At 50.7% G+C, this 24,532-nt stretch overlaps 1 protein-coding gene across 1 annotated transcript in view; it reads right to left on the reverse strand.

Annotated features, from left to right (window-relative positions):
* The window catches only part of LOC121459795 (VPS10 domain-containing receptor SorCS2), a 220,149-nt gene extending 201,151 nt beyond the window's left edge, over nucleotides 1–18,998 (reverse strand). The window contains exon 1 of the mRNA XM_041669802.1: nucleotides 18,937–18,998. Coding sequence (XP_041525736.1) covers nucleotides 18,937–18,968 — 32 coding nt within the window. The 5' untranslated portion in view covers nucleotides 18,969–18,998. The remainder of the gene's footprint in view (nucleotides 1–18,936) is intronic.
* Nucleotides 18,999–24,532: the final 5,534 nt, after the last annotated feature.

Consider the following 24,532-nt stretch of genomic DNA (forward strand, 5'->3'; position numbering starts at 1 on the left):
CTCTGGAGACTGTGGTCATTTCACAGTGATCAGGATCAGGGGTTTGGGAAATACAGCAAGACTGAAAACCTGCTGGCTGCCAAGCTGGCTGGATGCAGTGCTGGCCTCTGCAGGGATGAAGCAAGCCCAGGGAGGGGCCCGTGCAGCCTGGAATCCAGAAGCCACACCTGAACCTGTACGTCTGGGTTCCCTGGTTGTCTGAGTTGGGCCCACAGGTGGCAGAAGGTTCATGAAGATCAGATTTCTATTCTGCCCCCACACAGGCAGCACCCACACCAGATTCCCCCAAAGCATCTATAGAGACCTCACAGCCTGGATTCCCTCAAACTCAGGTTACAATACTGTTCTCAGCACATGCCAGCTGAGTGACCCTCCGCAGGTAAATGGAACCAGTCACAGTGACAATATGGTGGGATCTCTAAGGCAGACAGACTCTCCTGGTGTCCGTGCAGGATGCGACTACGTCCCTTGCCCTGCTGGCTTCTCTTGAGACTCTCCTAGAGAAAGCCATGCCAGCACAGGGCTTCTGTGTGAGCTGTTGTAGGCACCCATGCTGGGGGTTGCATGCCAGCAGAGACAGCCACCCCCGCCACCAGGAGTGGTGCAATCAACACACTGGGAGACTTAAAGCAAGCCACTCGCTCTTTCCTCATGGCCCCTTACTCCCTCAGCACAGAGGACCAGGTACATCCAGGTTCCATATATAGCTCTGAAATCAGGATTAGCATCTAGGAAGGGCCGACAAATGCATGAAGTCAGCAGAGGTCAGAGCACACTTCTAGGGTCAAGGGATTCCCAGGCTGAGGTGAGTGAGTCATAGATAGAGCCCCATAAGCCTTCCTGCCTGGAGACACCCCACTTTTGGGGGCTTACTTCAGGGGGAAGGGAACCAGAGACTCAGAACTAACAGAACGTTCTAAAACCAGGCATCTAGAAACAGCAGACTTGCCACTTTCCAGTCCACCACCTCAGTGTCCAGCCCCAGTCACTCAGCATGGCTGAGGAACACACGAGGGTTCGGGAGGGTGACAAGCCATAAGGCCAGAGCTCTTGGGGAGAGCTAGAAATGTCCCATTTGCTCTGTGACGCCCACCATGCCCTCTTGGGTCACTACCCACAGATCCAAAAGCTCCTATAAAATTTCAGGACTCCAGATCCCTAAACAGCAGAGAGCCACTGCAGTCACGTGGTGGCGGAGAGAGGATGAAGTTCACACCTCTAACCCATTCTGTGCCCAGAGACATGGCTTGACAGCTTGAAGCTGGCCATGGTAGGGGACTGTGTTGACACAGGACAAAACTACACACTGGGCAGGGGGAGTCTTACTCTTTCAGCCCTCTGGCCTTCATACACTCAGAAGACCCTACCTGTCCCAAGGGCCTGAGACATGAGAAGTCACAGAAGTCACCACACCCTGAAGGAACTACAGGATGATGCCCAGGCTCCCTGAGTGTTGTCCCAAGTCAGGTTCTGGGTGAGGGTGAGGGCTGGGCCATCCAAACAAAATAGCCCAGGCCAGCATCTTAGGTTGAAGGAAGTAGCCCAATACTCAGCCTTCCACCAGTATGTGTGTGGGCGGGGGGCGGGGGGGAGGGGGTTAGGAGGTGGGGCTTTCTACGCCCTTGAGAAGACTGGCTCTATCCCACAGGCTATACTGGACCAGCAGCCCTTGTCAAAGCACAGAGATGGGAGCGATGGGGCCTCGGGGTGGGGAGGTGGAGGGGCACATGACCGTGACAAAGAAGGTCGCTGCTCACTCAAGCCTGTCACACAAGCCTGTTAACATGCACAGTAGATGAGCCACATACAAAGAAACAATGCCAGCGACGACATTTGGAAAAGAAAATGACATTAAAATAATGTCAAAATAATAGGAAAATTTTAAGCATTGTATGTAAATTTCAGGAGACGGCGAGAAACTCAGTAGAGAGCAAACAAGAGGGGTGACAGGATCTCAGGGGAGAGATGCTTCAGGCAGAGTCTGCAGCAGCTCTGGGGGGCTGGGGGGACGACAATCTCCTGGAAGCTGCCTTGTCAAGGTTAGAGGGCTTGGAACAGAGCTGAGCTAGAGCACAGATGGGCATGGAGGGGCAAGGGAGGTGGGGAAATAGAGTAAGAGAGGACCTGGCTTTGGATGACTAGCCGGGGGCAGGAGGTCGAGGGTCCCGGGGGTATGTCCAAGGGTTGGGGGGGTATGTCCAAGGGCCACATGGACCTTTGTCAGAGGTCATTTTCAAGCTGGGCAGGATGAAGGGCTCGCCTGTTCTTTGGAATTTGGCTTTAAGGGCAAGATAGGAGAACGGGGACCTCGTTATGGGTAGGGCCGGTGTCCAGGTGGGAGTTGCTGGGACCAGACAGGAAGGTTCAAGCTGAGGAACAGAGAGCCACAGGCATGGGCTGATAACAGAGGAAATTGACCCAGCTCCAGCTGTGACGTGTGGTACCCTGCAGAAAAGTGGCTATTGCTGTGTCCCAGGGCAGATGGGCATTTGGAGCACCAGAGGATAAAGACTTCCCAGGTCACAAAGCCAGCCCACAGAGCACCCTGCTTTGCATGTGGGTGAGGTGGTCAGAGAGGAGACAAAGGTCAGGAAGGACTGGACATGGCAGTTGTTTCCAGAGAGGCAATGGGAACATGGTGGCAGAGGTTCTGGATCACTTGGGGGCTAGGACAGTGGCTGCCACTTGCTACCCCCAGTGCCTGGTGGAAAGCAACCATGGGCCTATCATTTTGGAGGTACCTACCACCAAAGAGATCCACAAGAGTTGGGAACCTGGTCCCTCCGTCCCATCCCTGTAAGGAATAGGTGTTTCTCAAAGAATGATAAAGAATGATATTAGAACCATCTGAAGCCAGGCACTGGCCTATCCACTCTATATCCATTACCTGGACTCCAAACCAAGGCCACACATTTATCTCCATTCCGTAGACATGGGCTCAGAGACAGCTAGCAGCTTTCCCAAGGTCTTGTACGTAGAGCCAGAACTTGAACTCAAATCTCCAATCTGAGAGCCTGGGCTCGGCTTGCCTGGAGGAGATGGAGAAGCTGTGGGTGGACTCCCTGATATAGTAGGGAGATGGTACAGGGTGAGACCGTTCCCTCTGATCACACGAAGCCTACTGCTTTCCACAGGCCTCCAGCCAGCAGTCTTGCTGGGGACCTAAGTCGAATTTTAAATCAAATGCCGCACGGTGCAGAAGGCACTGAGTACCAGAGCCTGCGTGTGTAAGAGAGAACTAGGAGCAGGGCCAGAGAAGACTCCTCCACAGAGGGAAACAAAGCCAAACAGAAGTGATGGCAGCCATCTGCTGGTACAACATTTCAAAGCGCAGGTAGCCCCCTGCCGTCCTCAGGATGGTGGGCGTAGAGACAGCAGGTGGCTCAGTGCCAAGCCTGTGAACTACTTAAGCTTCATGTGGCATCACACATACCACACAGGCCTGGCAGGTGGCAAGTTCTGAATTCCAACACCCTCCCTGGGGTGCCGTTGCTGTGAGTTTAGCTGGTGAGTGGGTTCTAAGCTACAAGGCAAGATTGGCGGAATTAGGAGAGGGTATGGGGTTGAGTCTATGGAGGACCAGAACCACTGTCTGAGGCCACACTTGAACATCTGCCTCCTGTGACACCTGCCTCATGTCCTCCAGATGTGCTCTGTGCTTTGCCAGGCCTTGCACATCAGGGATCATGGGACCCTGAAGAGAGGGGGACTGTTGCTGTGAAAATAGCAATGGTGGGCACTGAAGAAAGATTTCCAGAGTTCTACAGTCAGTCCATGGAACAACCGTTTCTGCACAGGGGTCTTGCTGACCCTAATGTGAACAGTGCCACTATGGCCAGGTTCTACCAGGCCCGGCCAGGTGGTCACAGTAAGTGCGTCCCTAGGTGCACAGTGCATTATGATTTTGATCTTCCCTTGTATTAGAGCAGACATGTGACCGAGCCTGAGGCAAGAGGGCAGGGCTTCCCACGGGCTGTCCTTGTGTTCTGAACTCCTCTGTCTAAAGCAGGCACAGACTAGATACCGAGAACTAGGGAGTATGTAGAGCCACAATATGGAAGGAACCTGGGTCCTTGTCATGCTTAGAGGAGAGCTGTCAGAGGACACCAGCTGGTAACTCGTCTGGTGGTCTTTACATGAACAAAACACCATTGGCGAAGCCTCTGGTTTGTTGGGGTACAGTTACCTGGACTAGCTGCAGCATGCCATCTCTGAGTCTAGCTTCTATTCTGCCCACCTCTATCTCACCCTCCAATGTTTGTGGAGAGCAGTTGAGATGGGAGTACTCCCCTGGGAGAGATCTGTCCCTGCACTCAAAGAACAAGCCTGAAAGAATTCACATTCCCCAGGAGACCATTCTAGAGGCTGAGAGAGCAGTGGCAGAAGCTCCAACAGAAACTGAGTCAGGCAAGGCCCAGTGGTCCCTGGTTCAGACTCAACACTGGGGCCCCCTATTGTGGGTCTCAGAGCTACCCGAGGCCTTAGCACCTCCACTCCCCAACAATGCTGAGTTGACCCAGACACCTTCAGTGTCCATGGCCAGCTGGTCCCTATAGGGTAAGCCTACGTAGTAGAAAAACCACCCCCTGGATTGAGTCCCAGCTCCATTCTCTGCACTAGCTTGGGCCCCAGAGCAGTCTCGGCAGCCTAGAAATAACTTTTTACATCCATAGACCTTTGCCCTTCACACTCCAGCCCTGCTGGCAACAATGGTTCCAGTTAGCTCCCACCTGGTGTTAAATCCGTTTGCAACGGTCTCTATCAGGAAGCAAGCCTTTGCCCAGATCTCAGGCCTTTTCTTCTTTATGAGTTACTTTAAGACACACAGAAGTGATGCCGTGCAAGTTCTGAGAGCCTATATCCTTTCACCTTCCTGATCCCTCGTCCAGGGCTTAGTGTGAGCCCAGGGTAATCTGATGGAGGATGAGGGTCACCTCTCTCGTCCCAGGCAGCAGCAGCAAGCTCAGTGCTGGAGGCGGCATGGCATTGACACAGAGCCAAGGCATGGTGGCTAATATCCATTTTCAACTTCACAGGATCTAGACACGCCAGGAGCCAATTCCACATGTGTTTGTGATGCAGTTTCCACAAAGATTTAACTAAAAAGGGAGACCCACCTTGAATATGGGTAACACCATCCTTTGGACTGGGGTGCCGGGTGTAGTGAAAATGAGAAAGTGAGCTGAGCATCAGTGTTCCTCTCTCCCCCTCTTTCCCTCTCTCCGGTTCCTGACTGTGGATGCAATGTGACCAGTTGCCTTGTCCTCCTGACACAGCTTTTCCACCATAGGGACTGCGTCCTTCCTTAAGTTGCTTTTGTCCAGCATTGATAAAAGTCACTAAGGAAGGTGCTTGGGGTCAGAGGCCTCTGTCCTCACGCAGGATTTATAGAAGCACGAATATGACTGCTCTTCACCCTGCCAAGCCTTCCTTCAGCCAGGAGACAGTCATACCAGGAGGGAGGGAGGGCCTGCAGTTCTCTTCTTGTCTAAAGGGCTCTTCAATTTCCCAGTTCCCCAGTAACATCAACAGCAACCTCAACAAACCCGTCACATGCTTACCCATGTCAGAATCCCAGCACCCCGACCCCAATGCAGAAGAGAACATCCACTCTCAGGCACTTATTCCAAGCAGACTCCAAGACGCAGGGTGATGCGTGCAGGGCCGGGTGCTATAGCTCTTTACTTTTACATCTTTGCCTTAGTGAAAACTGACAATGACTCAGATGTCTAAAACCGAGAACTTGGTTAAATAAATAATGCCTTCTTTAGATCAGGGTGTATTATACAGCCATTAAAAATAGCGGCTGTGAAAACAGTCAGCCCATAAGAAGTGTTTAATACATAATTCCTTTGGGATTCAACATTTATAAAGCATGTATATATTTGCATCTTTAAAAGCCTGTAGAGAATATTCATCGCAGATATTAATAGCTTTAATCTCATGGGGTGGAACTAACACAGGGATTGCTTTCCCGCCTCATCTATTTTATAGTTTTCTGAAGTTCTGGGATGATTATGAGTTATATTTAGCAGGAATTTTTTTTTTTGGTGGAGAATTTTCTAGAGGGCAATCTGTCAACACCCATCCCAGAGACCTCCTAAATGACCATAGCCTTGTCCAGTGTATGAAGGAGCAGAGAGGCCCGGGGGCTGAAAGCCAGAGTGACACCTCGTGGGTGTCAGCAAAAAAGCCAGAGTGACACCTCGTGGGTGTCAGGTTTTCTGCTCAGCAAAACCCCAGACTCACTTCTGATCTGAGATTCTGAGAAAGCAGAGAACACAGGAAGACCAGATGGTAGGAAGCAGAGGACAACAACACGAGGAACACATATGTGGTGGGTCGTTACCCCCATCCTGGAAGATGTGCAGGAAGCACCCGACCACTCAGAGTGGAATATGAGACTGGGAAGAGTTTCTGGGAAATACGCAGAGGCTACAGGGAGACCCCAACCTAGGCACAGGCAGTAACAGGTCCAGAGGGAAGGTCTCAATGTCTGAAGAGGGTTCGGGCTCAACACAGGCCTGAAACTCAGAATACTAAGACCTCCCCACCAGTACTGTCTTCTTTTCTCAAAAGAGCATCCAAGATAGTTATTGTCACATAGACCTAAAAGGAGTTGAGGTTCATCTATCTGAGACAATTGCCATTGCAGTAGGCAAGAAGTCAGGGCCCATGAAAACAACTAGGTAGGCAACTCCAGGCAAACACTGCCTGCCAAGGCACGCTTTTGACCTGCAGGCCAGCTCTGGGAGCTGTTGCAGTACATGGGATAAGCCATACAGTAGAGTGATCATCACTCTAGGGTGGCCGTTTAGGTCCAGCAGAGCTGGGTCAAATATTGAGATTATAGAGGATGAGGAGGGAATGGATGAAAGGCAGGCAGCCTAACAGCCAGGGTGAAGCCCATGGTAAATACTGACCAGTCAGGTCCTACTAAGAGGCTGCACTACAGGCCTGGCCAGAAGAGAACGGCACAATGCTGCCATTACCCTCCAGGGCCAGTGCTGTCCCCAGCATTTCTCTGTGGCGTAGTTTAAGCTAACTAAAGAACTGGTGGCTGCATAAACTTGACAGATGTTTATAAGAGAGCCATCAGGGAGGGTGAGGAGGAACAGGGATGACCACTACACAGGCAAAAGAGGAGAGAAGACTATCTTCTTCCAGGAAGCCTTTCATGGTGACCACCTTCTCCAGTAGGGTGGCATGGCTAGAGCTTCCCTGCTTCTCACGCCTCTTGTCAGTGAGGACTGTTTCACACTGCCATGGGTGATTTCCTCATCTACAGACTCTATACTTAAGAGTCTTGGGTGCCAATTATGGTTTACTCTAACTAAAAGTCTAAATGAATGGATGAATGATGAATGGGTGTCTGGGTGGATGATGGATGGATTCATGGATAGATGGATAGTTGTATGTATGTAGCATGATGAAAAATGATAACTAGATGAGATTATGATGGGATGGTTAGATGGATGGTGGAGGATGAAGGATGAATTAATGATGAATGGATAATGGGTGGATGGATGTTGGATGGGTTGGTAGATTTGGGGTGTTGAATAAGTAAGTGGGTAGACGGATAGGTGAAATATGTATATATAGGTAAATGGATGGTTGGATGGATGACAAATGGAAAATGCTGAATAGATTAGATTAATGATGGGTGGATGGATGAATGGAGGATGAAGGATGAATGGAAAGGATGATGGATATATGGGTGGCAGATGGATTGGTGGATACTGAAGGATGAATGGATAAGTGGGTAGATGGACAGGTAGAGTAAGCATATATAAGTAGATGAATGGATATAAGAATGATGAATGGATAATAATAGATTAATGATGGGCAGGTGGGTGGGTGGCAGATGAACAATGGATTAAGTGGATGATGGGAACAGGAAGATGATGATGGAGGGAATAGATGGATATTTGATGATAATGGATGAAAGAACAGGTAGCTTAAAAGGTAGATGGTGAGTGAGGGAATGGATAGGAGAGTTGATAGGTGAGAGAGTAATGAATTGTTACTGTCTTAGTTACTTCCTTGTTCTGCGATAAAATACCCTTACAAATGAAACTTAGTGAAGAAAGGACATATTTTGGCTTACATTTCCAGAGGGATAAAGTCTGTAATGATGGGGAAGACAATGCAGGAAGCAGGGAAGGAATGGTGGCAGAGGCAGGAGGCTGTCTGGTTACACCGAATCCACACACAGAAAGCAGAGAATTAACAGGAAATGGGGACAATTGCTCAAACATGAAAGTCAGTTGGGGGGCACATTGCATATTCAAACCATGAAAGATGGACGGGTGAGTGAGTGGATGGTTATATGGATGAATGGAGAATGGTGGGTGAACCAATAGTTTGGTGGAAGGGATGCATGAACGATGGACAGGTGAGCCAGCTGCACAAATGGACAGATGAATGGGCAGAGAGCTGTACGGAAGGACAGGTGAGGAAATGGATGGGTGAATGCATGATAAACGGGTAGAGAGATGATAGAGTGGATATGAATGGAAAGATAAGAGGGATGAGAAACCAAAGGTAGAGGAAGAGGTTAGATGAAAGAGGGAGGGAAGGAGGGAAAGAAAAAGGGAGGGAGGGAGGGAGGGAGGGAGGGAGAATAGATAAATAGGTAGATGGGTAGATAAGAGGCTACAGGGGACTGGGGCCACAGAAGGATGTCCTTAAATTTTCACTACTTCTTTGTCACCCAGATCTTATCCCTGGTTGGTCTGTCCCTAACAGCACAACCCAGTCTGGACATCAACTCAGTATCCTAAGTATTGGAATTATAGGTGGACACCAGGCCCACAAACTGCTGCTTCAAAACTAATGATTATTTATTGAATAGACTCAAAAGCTTCCAAGTCAGGGCCTCTATTGAGAGCCCTATCTGCCCTGAGGCTCTCTACATGCACAGGGGCAGATGAGAAGCCATGTGCTGAGCCCACTGGGGGACAGAAGGGATCTCTGACCCCTAAGAAAATTCAAAAACATTATAGATACCTGTTTTAGATATCATCTTTGTGACAACTGCCATCTTTGCGGTAGAAGTCATCTTTGTAATAACTATGGGATATGGGTCTGGATTGAACCACTGGGATCCTTGAATAGGAGGACCCTGGGATCACCAGGAGGGACAGGATCTCAGCAAGGCTCAAAACCAACTTCTGTGTGCATGTACATGCATGCATGCCAAAGCCTGGCACACAGGGTACTAACACAAGCCCAACAGTGAAAGACTGGTGCCCTCCAGACACCACCAAGGACACAGCAGGCTCCTTCAGGGCTCCTCTCTGGAAGCTGTGGCTGCACTTGCTCAGCTTTCCCTGTTGACAAGGACCCATCATCACTCGTATGCAGTGCCAGTCCTGGCATCCAGGCCACTGAGAAATACACTGTATACCCTGGAAGTCACAGCTGCCTCGTGGGCAGGTCAAACACCCTGCCTCCAGCTCTGTCCACCTCTCCCTTCAGACAAACAAGCCAGAATGTACACTGCATGGCTCTGTCTCCACAGAGGACTCACCCTTCTTAATAGGGAGGAGTGTTGGGAGCCATTTGTCCAACCATTGGGTCTCAAAGCTCTGATCCCTCCCACTGGGCATTTACAGAGCACGACGACTTAACACAGTCTACAACAAGAGACACTGCGTGTTGCTCAGGGGCAGCATGTGAATTTTGAGAACGAGGTGTGAGGGAGATATTATGGAAAGATAGAATCAAATCTAGTTTTAAATCCAATGATATCCCAATTCAGTGATGTCACAGGGAAATTGACAAGATCCGAAAATCTCAAACCCCAGTTCTCTTGGAACATGAAAGCAAAAGATAGAACAGATTCCCACAGTGTATTCTGGGGAATTCTACCCCAGGATTTAATCAACAGAACAAAGGCACAATATAACAAAGCTTGAGTATTAACATTTATATGTAAAAACTAAATAGAAATGAAAATTAAACAAATTAATGACGGTTAAAATTTTTTAATGAAATGAATTAAAAGTAGAAGATTATGAAATGAAGGAAGGTGGCAAGTTGCCTGAGACCACTGCATGGAATGCAGGATGTGTGCAGAGAGATGCTGAGTCCTTTGCACAGGCTCCACCCTTCCCTTCCCACTCCCATGCTTGCTAATGTGCATAGCCGAATCTCCTGGAACTGCTCCTGCCACGGCAACGCTTGATCCAATGCCCCTCTCTCACTGCTGCAAGTGACCCTGAGACCTGCCTGAAGCAACTAACACACTGCCGGCCAAGTGCTGGGAAAATGATATCTAAGGTAAGACTGGCACACTGCCAAGAGACACACCACCACAGGCTCACTATCAGAAGACTGGTGCGTTGAGACCAAACTATGGGAAAGACAAAACAGTCTTAGGAGAAAGTATCTTTGTGGGCATTGGATATAGAAAAGCCCCCAGGGCCAGGGACGAGGGTTTAGAGCACATTTAGGAAAATGCATCTTGACATGTGGGGACTTGGAGATGAAGAGGAAAGGGTTAGGAAAGAGTTAAATTCCTTAACGAAAGCAGAGGGAGACAGCAGTGCCTGTGTAGTTACATCACACAGAGGAGGCCTGCATGTGACCATGAGAAGGCACATGCCACCTCTGGAGGACACTGAGTCACAGTCCGGTGGCCCCTGAGCACATACAGGCAAAGTCTGATGACATCCAAGATATGGAGGAGCTGGCCATTCCACTAGCAAGCTGGTAAGATGAAGAGAGAAGAAATACAGCCAGCCCTGCACGCTGCCCTGTACCTGCCTGGAGAGGCAGCCCCGGAGCTCACTATGGCTCACAGGCTCGCTGCTGCCCTGACTGGAATAGCAAATGCCCTAGGCATCAACATCACTGTCCCATGATGGAGAATGCACACCTTAGAGAGGATCCACGTGCAATATGGGGAAATTACCAGAACAAAGTTGAGAACATAAATCAAATGCCCAAAGCAGGAGAATGCCATTCATACCAATTTTTGAAACAAGCCCAGTGGTTGCATGTCTGATTACAGAGAGACACACACATTGTCTTGAGCTGATATAAATTGTGATTTATGAGTTGCTGCATGTGTTTAAAGTTCTGCTTTATAGGTAAGCTATAAAGAAAACCAGAATGGTCCACCCCAGCTCAAGATGGAGATATCTTCCAGGTAGAGAGCAGAGAGGGGGGTGTAGCAGCAGGGCAAAGGGTGGGTTTTATTGGAATCTATTGTTTTCTAAGTGTGGAGAGCAAACAATTGGCAGCTGTGTAATGGCTGAGCTGGTGGGGTTTCCCTGGGATGAAAATGACACCCTAATTCCACTCCCTACTTGGGGTAGTATGCCAGCTTCCTATCCCTTGACCCCAGGACCACAGGACATCAGACTAAGTACAATAGAGGCAGGCTGGGAGGAACTGAGAGAGCATTTAAATGTGCACTAGTCCACCTCTGCCATCGGCCCCCAGGCTGGTGTTTCACTGCATTCTGCACTTTTCTCTATATGTCAAAGATTCCATAATTAAAGAGAAGCCGCGAGAAAGGGAATGCTCTCCACCCCCAGCAAAAACGACAGACTCCAACCAAGCCATCCATCCGGAGTGGAAACCTGGATCAGTCCACTCCGAAGCTGCAGAGGCTCTTCCTGGCTGCCCCTTCAGCGGGCGCCAAGGTCAAATGTACCTGTGGGATGGCCCAGGGGTGGCTCTGGTACAGAGCCCTTTGGGTCTTGGAAGCGTGCCCTAATTCAAACTTACCTTGCCCAACAGCCACCCTCAGAGTAGCTCCTAGAGGCCATAACCCAGGATGGAGGGCAGGAGTGGGAAGGTGGGCTGTGGTCAGCTTTCTCCTGGCTCAGGATGCTCCCTGCCTCTTTTCCCTGTTTGACAGCATCAGCGACAACTCTGTGCTCTTGGCTTCTCCTAGAGTGACCTCATCATCACTGAGTCTTCAAGATCCCGGCAGTGGTTTCCTAAAACCACACTGTCACTGTCACTCATTCACACATTCATGCATCCACTTATCTGTCTGTCTGTCCATCTACTTATCCATTCGTCAATCCGCCTACCCAGCTATCATTTTATCCAGATAGCCACATACACATGCACACATACATCTACATACCATCTCTCCATCACCTCCCATTCATCAGTTCATCCATCCGTCCACCCATTCATGCACCCAGGCCCAACACACATGCCTAGCCCAGTCACTGTTTGATTGTGGCATCCTGCAGTCAACCATATGGACCTGACAGATCTCCATGCTCAGCTGACTTGTATTCTAATAGTGACAGAGGTAATATAAGTAAGAACACAAAACTGCCAATGAGAGAGGTGACAGAATTCCTCTTTGGGGATGGGGGTGCTATACATTGAGTGGCAGGGCAGTTCCTTGGGGGTTGACTGTGAGCGGAACTGAATGGTGATAGAGTCAGGACTGAGGGACAATTCTAGATGCATGCCAGACAGCAGGCAGCACACACAGTCACTGAGGTGGACAGAGTGTAGCTTGACCAGATTTTACCAGTGAGCAGCTCATCCTTACAGACTCCCGGGTGCTCCAGAAGCACCAGCCACGTTGTCCTATGAATGGGCAGCATCAGTCTTTCCTAGAGCTTGTTGGAATACAGCCTAAGATCCCACCTCGGAGCCTGGCATCCCAATCTGCATTTCATCCAGATCCTGAGTCCTGGACAGGGAAGCAAATCTGTTTCTGTACACCAGGCACATTCACTGGGGGTAAACAGCGCCCCCAGGTGGCCAATACTGGGTCATTAGAGTCTGAAGGATGTGACTACCACACATAAAGAACATGCATGCAGGGTACTTCAGAGAACCACAGTTGTGTGGGAGGCCATTAGGAAATCTAATGCTTTCAAAGGCTGAGGAAAATAGTGCTGGGAAGGCTGAAAACACGAACCCCAAGCACAGTACTGCGCAGGGCCTCCTGAGGGGCTGGTCTCCAGAGGGTTCCAGGGAACAGATTTGTCCATAGGGCTGGCCCAGTTTTAGCACTCAGCACCCAGAGTCCTGTGATCTATTCTGTTACAGGAGTCACTCGCCACACTAGCTGCTGTGCCTTGCCTGGGGATGGGGTTGGGTCCTGAAGCATGGACAGGCCTAGCAACACTCTCCCACAGGGCAGAGTGGATGGCAGCCAGAGTTCTGTCTCTCTTCGCTTCCCCTTCCCTTTGCCTCTCCTTAGCTCATGAATCTATGGCTCTGTTATGGAAGGGAGTGCAAATATCACACAAGCCCTCCAGAGACCAGAAGCGCCCAAGTCCCCACATCCCTGTGGTGGCTCCAACTCTGCCTGCCACCCCTGACATCTGGGCCCCCAGAGGTTTGGGCAGAGGGTTGGAAAGGGCAGGTGTGAGCCTCGAGGTAGGACTGAATCCAGCAGCAGCACCAGCCTGTTTTTCAAGTCCCTGGACCTTGAGTACCCAGCAGGGATCTAGCAGTGGATGAGGAGGGACAAAAAGCATGTGAATGAGGGACAGAGGACAGGGCAAGAGCCAACGGTCATTTAGGAAATCCAATATAGATGACATCCCAGAGCTTAGTGATGGACCATGCTCTGGGCTGAATGGTAGCTCCTGCAAAGAGATGCCCATGTCGTGAATTCCATGCATCACTGAGGAGGTGGGGAGTCTTTACAGAGGTGGCTAAGTTAAGATTCTTGAGATAACATCCCGAACCATCTGGCCAGGCACTAAACCCAGCAGTCAGTGTCTTCAGAAGGAACCCACAGCAAGGAGGTCATGTGACAAGAGAAGCAAGCAGAAGACTGAAGTAATAGCTCAGTCAGTAAAGCACCAGCAGTGCAAACAGAAGAACCGAGTTCAGTGCCCAGAACCCCATGAGAAAAAGCAGGCATTGGGGTGCACACTTCTAGCCCTAGAGCTGGGAGGTGGAGCTAGGAGGGTTCCTGGCTTGCTCATCAGCTAGCTTAGCCTTCTAGGCCAACTCCAGATCAGTGAGAGATCTGCCTGAAAAACAAAATAGTGAATGGCTCCAGAGGAATGGCATGGAAGGTTGATCTCTGCTTCCACAGGCACATGTGTGGGGGGCATATGCACCTGTGGGCAGTGTGTAGCTTCGTACATATGCACCTTCATAGTGCACAGCCACATACATATGCACCTTGTGCAGTATTTACCTACTTATATACGCACCTGTACAGTGTGTACCTACATACATACACACCTTCACAGTGTGTACCTATATACATATGCACCTGCGCAGTGTGTACCTATATACATATGCACCTGCGCAGTGTGTACCTATATACATATGCACCTGCGCAGTGTGTACCTATATACATATGCACCTGCGCAGTGTGTACCTATATACATATGCACCTGCGCAGTGTGTACCTATATACATATGCACCTGTGCAGTGTGTACCTACATACATATGCACCTGTGCACATATACATCCACATACATATGCACCTGTGCACATATACATCCACATACATATGTACCTGTGCACATATACATCCACATAATATGCACCCACAGTGTGTACCTACATACATATGCACCTGTGTACATATATATCCACATAATATGCACCCACAGTGTGTACCTACATACATATGCACCCACAGTGTGTACCTACATACATATGCACCTGTGCACATATACATCCACATGCATATGCACCTGCACTGTGTGTACCTACATACATATGCACCTGTGCACATATACATCCACATGCATATGCACCTGCACTGTGTGTACCTACATACATATGCACCTGCGCACATATACATCCACATGCATATGCACCTGCACTGTGTGGACCTACATACATATGTACCCACAGTGTGTACCTACATACATATGCACCCGCGCAATATACATCCACATGTATATGCACCTGCACTGTGTGGACCTACATACATATGCACCACGCAATATACATCCACATACATATGCACTGCACTGTATGTACCCACATGCATATGCACCTGTACATATGTGCACACACATACATATGAACACACACAGAAGACAGAGGTAAGGACTCAGTGACTCAAGTCACTAGGGCCTGGCAGGGACAGAATGGGTGCCCCCTCCCTAGTTTTCAGAGGAAGAACTGCCCTGTGACATCATGGTTTTAGCCTTTGACCTCCAGGACTATGAAAGTCCATGGCTGCTGTTTTAAGTGTCCCAGTGTGGTCATTTGGTCCAGCAGCACAGTAACCACTGTGCCTTGAGCTTTAAGGATAGACAGAATATACCAACTCTGGCTTGAGTGAGGAGACTTTGGCCAGGGCCTGTGAGTCCAGGAAAGGAGAAGACAGGTGACTTCAATTCCCTGGTGCTGGTCAGCACATCTTAAGGTGGGAATGTCTCTCCGAACCCATTGTACTGATCAAAGGACCCAAGACTGGCGGAGAATACATACAGAAGATGTTGATGATGGGTCAAGGAAGCCGGGAGGGAGATGCTGCTGACGTGAGGTCCATTAAACACAGAACAATTAAAAATGCATTCAACTTCGATTTCGCAGAGCCATTTCCAGAATGTAAATACCAGGCCTGTCATTAAAAATGTATTTATCGTGATTACACAGGAGAATTCTCGGGAGGCTCGGGGTGTGTTCAATAAGTGTGTCTTTAATAATCCCATTTAATATATGCTCCCCAGACACTGGCACCTGAACCATCTATTTCACAGGCCTCAAATGCAGACAGCAGGTAGGCAGCACCCAGGGAAGGACCCACGGGCATGCTCTCAGCCTCCCGGTGCTCCTTGCCCTGTCCCAGTGTGGGAGCAAGGTAAGAGCAGACAACACTCCAAAGAGAAAATGTAATCAGAATAGCATGGAAACTGCTCCTCGCCGGGAATCAAGAAGATCCTGGGATACTGACAAACTGGCAAAGTTTAGACTGGTGCTGTGATCACTGGACCTTCCCTGGGTGGGAGCTGGGAGCACTGGATCTTCCCTGGGTGGGAGCTGGGAGCACTGGACCTTCCCTGGGTGGGAGCTGGGAGCACTGGACCTTCCCTGGGTGGGAGCTGGGAGCACTGAGTCCTCCCCAGGTGGGAGCTGGGAGCACTGGGTCCTCCCCAGGTGGGAGCTGGGAGCACTGGGTCCTCCCCAGGTGGGAGCTGGGAGCACTAGACCCTCGCTAGGTGGGAGCTGGGAGCACTGGACCCTCCCCAGGTGGAAATTGGGAGCACTGAGTCCCCCCCGGGTGGGAGCTGGGAGCACTGGACCCTCCCCGGGTGGGAGCTGGGAGCACTGGGTCCTCCCCGGGTGGGAGCTGGGAGCACTGGGTCCTCCCTAGGTGGGAGTTAGGAGCACTGGGTCCTCCCCAGGTGGGAGGTGGGAGCACTGGACCCTCCCCGGGTGAGATCTGGGAGCACTGGACCCTCCCCAGTTGGGAGCTGGGAGCACTTAGACCCTCCCCGGGTGGGAACTGGGAGCACTGGGTCCTCCCTGGATGGGAGCTCAAAGACAGAATCAACTGATTCGCTTGGAAAGTAATGGCTGTGCAGGCCTCAGAACCATGTGCAGCTGGAAGCCTGGTTTACGAGCAGAGAGGGAAGGAATGCAAACTTGAGCTTCAGTCTTCTCAGACTGTTCAGCCCGTGAAGGCGCATCAGCACAAAACCAGCATAATCTAAACACAGAAAGTCACTGCACCCGCTCAGGGGATGGGGGAAGTTTCTGGAAATGACTAGACCTTCTGAATGCATTTTTAATCAAGCCGAGAAACGTCTGGGTGGAGAGACCGTGATGAGAAAGGGATGGGAAAATTTTAAATCTGTTGCTTTGCTTTGGGGAAAATCCAAATTTAAACAACGTACCAACCTTGGGATGTTTTGGGAGCCACCTCCTTCCGTCTCACTGCCTCTCTCTCCTCCATTTCATCCCCACAGACAGATAAGAAACAGAGGTTCTGTAAAGGAAGTTTGCCTGGCCCACAGCTCTAAAGGGGCGGTTTGACCTCTGGGATCCCCCATCTGTTTCTGAAGAATTCGAAGCTGTCACTCAGGAGTCCCGACCACAGGTAGCCTTCTCTGTCTTCCACACCCCATAAGGTCCCAAAGTAGGACTTACACCCAGGAAGTGCCTTCAAAAGCCTGACTGCCCCACGAAAGCAGCTCACTACCCAAACACCAGACACTGATCCAGAGAGTTCCACAGCCTGCACCTTTAGCCAAGCTGAGAGTGGAGGAAGCAAGCATTCCAGAAATTTCCAGGGAAGGTATCCAAGGGGGCGGGAACAGAGTAACTAGATTGCTGGCGTCCAAAGTCTGGGGACTTTTATTGGATGTAGAAGAAGAAAGGAGACTCCCTCCATCCTTGTGGCGGCAAAAGGAGACACTCCATTGGGCAGGAAGGTGCCCCTCACACTTGCCCTCCCCAAGTAACACCCCTAAGGGAAGCTTTTAGTGCTACTGCCCAGAGAAGCTGATGCTACTAGAATCTTATGTTCATCCGTCTGTGCATTTTTCATTATTGCACACACGTATACACATGTGCTCTGATGCATGTGCGGGAAGCCAGAGGACAGCTTAAGAAGTTCTGCTCCTACTATGTGGTTCCAGAGGTTGAGCTCAGATTGACAGGCTTGGTGGCAAATGCCTTTACCCACTGAGCCACCTCACCAGTCCCACCACTGGAATTTAACACCTAATTTATTCTGCAGAAGTATTCCCTTCCTCAAGCCCTAGAACAGCAAGACACGTTGAGAGCATCAGGATCACATGAGGATAGCTTCCCCTCCACACAGGAACGTGGCCCGTTCCTGACCCCCTTTCCCAGCATTGCAGGAACAGACTGATGTGTGAAGAGGTGAGTTCCTGGCTGGGAGAGCTGGTGCAGAAAGGCTGTGGGGCGGGGGGAGGGCAGTGACAAAACCCAAGGGGCTTTAGCACCACAGTGACCTGGGCAGTTCACCCCAGGTAACACTGTTATTGCAAAAAACCCAACCCGGAGCACCATGGGAACACATTCCTAACGTGCCACAGAGGGGTGACAAGTAGGGTGCCAGAGCCCTGTGGTACAAGCAAAGTCAAAGCTCAACAGAGACCCACAGCAAGCAGGTGTAAGCGGCTCTTCCTGCAAGCCCTTCTGAGGAGTCGGGCACAGGGATGCAGGCCTGGTCTCAGCAGGCTGGGCACAGAGGCAAGAAACTGCATGATGGGTTTCTAGGCTAGCCTAGGATACAGACCCTAACCCAAACAAGCAAACGGTCCCAACTGGCAGGTCTTTTTCAAACCCAAATTAAAATGAATTAATCACTACCGGAAAAACACACAAAGAAGGCAAAATGATCCCACACCAAGAGGGACTACAGTGGTAAATTGCCGTGGGAGAAAAGATCCCACCCGAAGCCCGAGAGGTCCTCACGCCCCGACCAGAACTGATGATGATAATGGCCAAAATGGTCTCTGCAGCCTCCTCCTCCCTCCACCCCTCTCAGACATCAAAGATGGTCTGATGTCTTTGGTCCCAATTCATGTTTCACGGATAAAGAGATACCCGCCTGGGTGGGTTATTTATTTACAGTTCTTTGGCTAAGCCGGATAGAAAGCAAACTACCCTAACAATGAGGCCAGCCTGAGCTTTGGGGGGCTTGGGAGCTGCCTCGAGAGTCCAGAGCAGAGCCAGCGATATTGTGCAGTGACCTGGATTCACGCTGCCAGCCTCCTCCTCCCCGGAGGAGGCAAAAAGAGCCCCAAGAAAACAACAGACAGAAAAGAGCCAGGAAAGAAGCCTTCCAAACAGTTGTCCGTCTGCCAGGGCCCTTTGTCCCGCTGACGAAACTCCTAATCCGCTTTTGACATCTCCATTATGTCTTTCTAGCCGTGGGGCCCACTAGTGGGCTGAAGATGCAGGAGCCCAGGTGGGACTCTGGCCTCTGCAAGGAAACTGTGAGACGAAGACCCACAGGTATAGGAAAAGAAAAGCCCATCGGGCTGACTTACCGCCACAGAGAACTTTCCAGAACCTTCCCCATGTCTGCATGGTAGTACTTCGTCAGGATCAAGATGACCTGTGGTGTCAACAGAAAGGAAAAATGTAGACATCAGCTGGTTTCAAGGTTCTGAGAGAGGATTGCGGTGACACTTTCCACCCAAACCACACTGGGACCCCCCCAAACCACACTGCCTGATGGCAATGTATCACAACTCTGAGACACGGGCCTTGCTTCTGCTTGGGAAATGTCCTTCTTCCCTTTAGGATGACTCTGGAGACAAACCAATCCTGCTGCCACTCGGTGGGAATCATTAAACTCGGCCTCAGAGAATCCCAAACTGTGACCAAATATTCAGCAAGGCTCTGGTCCCAGTATCCACACGGTGATTAACACTATCAACTGGACAGGATCTAGAGTCGCCTAGGAGACAAGTCTTCAGGTGTGTCTATGGCGGATTTTCTATACCGGGTTAATTGATGTGGGAAGATCATGATGAGGTGTGTGGTACCAAGCCATGGACTGGGCCCTGGATTAGGGAAAAAGGAGCGAGTGGACTGAGCATCAGCACTCGTTTCTCTGCTTCCTGCCAGTGGATGAGATGCCACCAGCTGCCTCATGTTCTTGCTGCTGTGCCTTCCCCACCATGATGGACTGGACCCCTCCAGCTGTGCACTAAAACAAAGCCTTCCTCTGCTATGATCCTTTTGTGGGGTATTTTGCCACAACAATGAAGAAAGTAAACCGAACAAGTGCGAAGCACATCTGGCAAGCTTCTGAGGGCAGGGCCGTGTGCACATCAAGGCGCCCATATATTCCCTGCAACCCATGGAAAAAGCTGCCTGGTGTGGCTGACCTAGAGAGAAGCCGGCCCCTGAGGCTGTGCTGTCATTCCCTGTCCTGGACTGCAGAGCGATGACAGGGGTTGGGAGGTGAGGGTGACAGCTAGAGGGGTCCATAAATCACCAGCAGACACTTTTATTTGTTAAACTACTCAACACACAGGGGGCCCATGACCAAGCAGTGAAGAAAATACAACTGCTCAGAGAATGGGAAAAAAATGTGTTCCAAAGCTCTCAGATCATCTTCAAAGCCCATGCATATAAGACAAAGAAAGAAAGAGAAGAGGGAGGAATGGAGAAAGGAAGAAGGGAGAGAGGGAAGGAAGGAAGGAAGGAAGGGAGGGAGGGAGGGAGGGAGGGAGGGAGGGAAGAAGGGAAGCAGGCCATACAACCCAGGAGGAGACACATTGGTTTGCAATTACTCTGCTAGTGGCTGGATTCTCATGAACAACAAAATCCATTTCATTCACTGCCAGTCCATATTACCAACACCTAACAGTCCCGTTGTCATGGGAACCCTGGGAGGTGAACCTGGGCACGCTTGGTTCTAGTAGAAGTCCTTAGCCTCCTTAATTTGGGGTTACCACACTGGCCATGTCCACCCCTCTGGTCCTCCCTCATCAGGAGCAGAACTTCCCAGGCATGGTTCCCAAGGGACTAGCTGATCAAGTATCTGTTTTTCCCTGATGATTAGAGCAGGGAACAAGAAGGGGAGGGTGTCGGCGAGCTGGGACGGCTTGCAGCCACGAGGCAGCGATGATTAAAGAGAAAACCAGAGCCTTGTCAACGAAGGCAAGATTGGCTCTACCTCTGTCTGAACAAAGTGATTTCCTCCCGTCAGCACTCGGTCTGCCCGAGTCAGAGACGATCCTCCAAAGACAGAGAGGTAGGCAGAGTGACAGGGCCTCACTGGGCAGGAGACAAGTGTGGTCTTAACCTATTGATTTATATTTCATACAGTCTGCTATCCCAGGGGGCTTCTGAGGAACTGGAGTGTGACAGCTGGAAGGGACTTCAAAGACAGTTTTACCCACGTGCCCAGGATGAAATCATCCCCCTGACCTGGTCCATGGCCCGGGCCACCACGTGGGGCTCACCCTCCATTCTGGGACCAGGTCCTTGGAGACTCAGAAGCGGAGAGGTGGACAGTCTTCCCGGAACTCTCGCCTTCATACTCAGATTCTATTGCTATGGATGGTTCCACTCATGCCTCCTGGGGACAGTACCCACTCAAGACTATACCGCATGCCGTACCCATGCCAATCAGGCCTTTGTATACAGCTCTGCCCTGCGTATAAGTGCCTTGCCTGGTACCCTCTGCCCTTACATCACCTGTGGCGATTTGAATGACTATGACCTCTATAGGCTCATATATATTGCCTGTTGGGTCCCCAGCTGGTGGACTATTGAGGCGGATGAGGAGTTGGCACTGTTGGAGGAGGTGTCGCACTGGGGGTAGGCTTTGAGGCTTCAAAAGCCCATACCAGGCTCAGACTCATGATTGCACACTCTGTTTCTGCAGCCAGCCTGTAGATCAGGAAGTAAACTCTCAGCAATTGCTCCAGAACCGTGCCTGCCTACCTGCCTGCCCGCCCGCCTGCCTGGCCTTAGATTTCTCATTATGATGATTATGGACTAACCCTCTGAAACTGTAAGCATGCCCCCAATTAAATGTTTCCTTTTATAAGTTTCCTTGGTTGTAGTGTCTCTTCCCAGCACTAGAACAGTAGCTAAGATATTGCTCCATGTCTTGGTCACTCTACCGGCCTCCAGATCTCTGTCTACCCCATACTGCCTTTAAGAAGGTTTCCAGAATCCCACACTAGGCTCACCTTCTCATGGTCCCCATACCAAAGCTCATAGCTCTGTCTGTGTTTAAGTGTGAACACTGGACAGTGGTGGGCGCAGTGTACACAGTGTAACAAACGTGTTCCTGGGGCCTAAGCAACAAAAAAAAAAAACCAATATAGCAATGCCAGACAGGGGTCTTCATAACTCTGACTGCACCCCCACTTCCTTGAAGAAGACCATTCAGAACTTGTTTGGGAGGACTAAGTGCCTGCGCCACCATCCCCTTAACTCCAAGTGGAAGTTTGGTCTTCTAAGTCAGAGGCCTGCGATCATCTTGCTAGGGACGGCAACAAGGAGGCCACTGCGATGATCTGGGTCTGGGAAAGACAGCCAGCCAGGAAGTCACCACCTAACATCCCACCAAACCCCATGTCCCCAGTCTCCTGAACTATGTTGCTATGGTAACAAAGCAGTGGAGGGAACCCACAGCCACAGCGACAGACAAGTCTACACCCTGACAAGGGCGTAACCATGTTGCAAGACTCACTCAACCCTTCACACGCAGAGCCCCCAAGATGGCCTAATCAGTGCCCTGTCTCTCAGATGGAGAAACCAAAACAGAGTCCAAATGTTTTGCCAAACCATACATGCTACGGGCCAAACCAGGTCTCAGTCCTGAGTCTTGTCAAGCAAGCACAGGCTCCTCCATGTCGGGCCAGAAGCAGTTTCAGAAGTTTCTATCAGATGTGGTTTCAAGGACCTCAGAATTATGACAAACCCTTCAGGGGTCCTGGCTACAGCTGAAACCTCCCACGAGAAGTCTGCAGCATGGGTGGAGCCCCCATAGCTGTGGGTACTTTGATCCGCACAGAAAGGAAACAGGAACATTGAGGCTTTCTTGACAGGGGCTGTCCACACCCCTGGCCCACAGGAGCCCTGCCCAGATGGCAGGAACCACCAAGCAGAACATAAGAGCAGCTCCTCAAGGCCGCAGTGGTCAATGGTCACCTTTACGGTCACCCAGTTTCTCCTCTCACTTCTGATCTTCTGGGTCTTAGAAACTGATCTCCTTTTTGCGCTTATCTCAAGGGTGCTGGGTACCTATTCTTCTGACCATGGAGCTTGTCTGACTTTGACTGGTACATCATGAGAGACCATTACAATTGTTTCCTTTTACTGCTGAGGAGATTGACATATCCATCTAAGAAACCAACCTGGCATCATACACACACAACACACATATACATATCATGCCCAAGCCCAGGGCTTTCCGGGGTTCCCTGTTCATCACTGTCCCCAATCCTGGTGCCCTCTCCTTCCCAGAATAGGACATAGGGATTCTGGTGGCACTCCAAACCACTGAAAGCAACCAATGACATCCAATTATGGAGGTTCTGAGATCACTGGACTGGGAGCCCCGTGAAGAACAGGGTCTGGCCAGCATTGCTGTTGAAGGACTAATCCAAGCCAGCTAGTAAGCCCTTTGAGCTTATGGGCCAAACCAGGTCTCAGTTCTGAGTCTTCTCAAGCAAGCACAGGCTACTCCATGTTGGGCCAGAAGCAGTTTCAGAAGTCCCCAGCCCTCAATATTGATCACATTCCTGAATAGCCTGACACTGAGGCTCTGGGGTTTGCAAAGTGACTCTCACGGGTCAGCAAGCCCACTGAGACCTTCCTCACACTCTGCCAGCACCAGCTATTCTCAGGATGTTGCAGGGGCCCAGCAGATCATTGCTGCTCAGGGGAGGGTCTCCTGGGACACTGAGCCAGTCCCTGCTGTACCCCAAGGTTTCATCCAACACAGTGAGTCAAGGAACCAGCACTTCGCAGAACAGCCCATAGACCTCAAGAATGGCTCCAAGCTTGGCCTCCAGCTGTCTGCTCATCGAAGCACAAGCTGCTTCTTCAGTGACATTAGGACTGGAAACCAGGGAAGCCCTTGCCTCCCACTGAGGCCCACACTTTCAGAACAGCCAGCAGAGAAAGGTTCAGAAACAGTTTGCCTTCCTGGAGCCAAAAATAATCACAAAGAAAGGGAGGAGAGCCAACAAATTCTCAGGCCCAGCTTGATCTGTCAATCAACAGATAGCATGTCGTGCCAGGAAGGCAGAGGGGAGGGAAAGGGTGACTCCCCACAGGAAGGGAGAAGAGGAAGGAAAAAGGCCTTGTGAATCCAGCACCAGAAATCATGAGAAAAGTGAAAGGCCAGGGTCAGTGGTCCATTTACCACAGAGTCCCCATGCAGTATCAAATCCTCCCATCCAAGCAGGACAGCCTGCCTTTGGTGTGGTCTAGCCTGGGTTATCATTCCCCCCTGGAGTGAGACGGGTCACCAGACTTCCCAGATCTACTTGTCTGTGCAGACCCTGGTCAGGTCGTACCTCTGCCATGCACATTCAGAAGTGGGTCCGGTGTTCATGTTTTATTCATTCATATGGGGAGGGACCTTCTGTCCCTGGAGGCCTGGTCCTCTCCATCCTCATTGTCACTGCTCAGTCCCTGGTAGGCCAGGTTGGGACAGGCAAGATCTCGTTACCATGACTATCACTTGGGATACTGCGTGTGTCATGATTCACACGCCAGGGTCACTCCTTCCGGTCTGTGCTCCTTCCTGCAGGAAGCCTTCCCTCAGGCTGGGTGCTCCGGGGGGAGGACCTCCACCCGAAGCTGGCCCACACTGTCTCCAGAGCCTAGCCAGGTGCCGGCACATTAGTAACTGCTGAGCTATTTAATCAACTGAGAACCAGCTCAGATGAACAAGGCCAGCTCCCTGGGGGGCATTCCCATGCTGCCTTACTTGAAACCTGCCCGGGGGTGGAGGTGGGCTCCAGGATAGGGGGGTTTCCTACCACCCCACCAGAACTCACACACTACTTGGGGTCAGAAGCTCAGCCCAAGGTCATGGGTGGATCTGCACTTGCAGCTCCCAGTGCTGTGATGCACTGGCCCTCCTAGGAGGTGCCAGAGAGAAGA

The sequence above is a fragment of the Microtus oregoni genome, unplaced genomic scaffold (assembly GCF_018167655.1).
Source record: "Microtus oregoni isolate MIOR12 unplaced genomic scaffold, Mior012 000019F_ref0000042, whole genome shotgun sequence".
Classification (NCBI taxonomy): Eukaryota; Metazoa; Chordata; class Mammalia; order Rodentia; family Cricetidae; genus Microtus; species Microtus oregoni.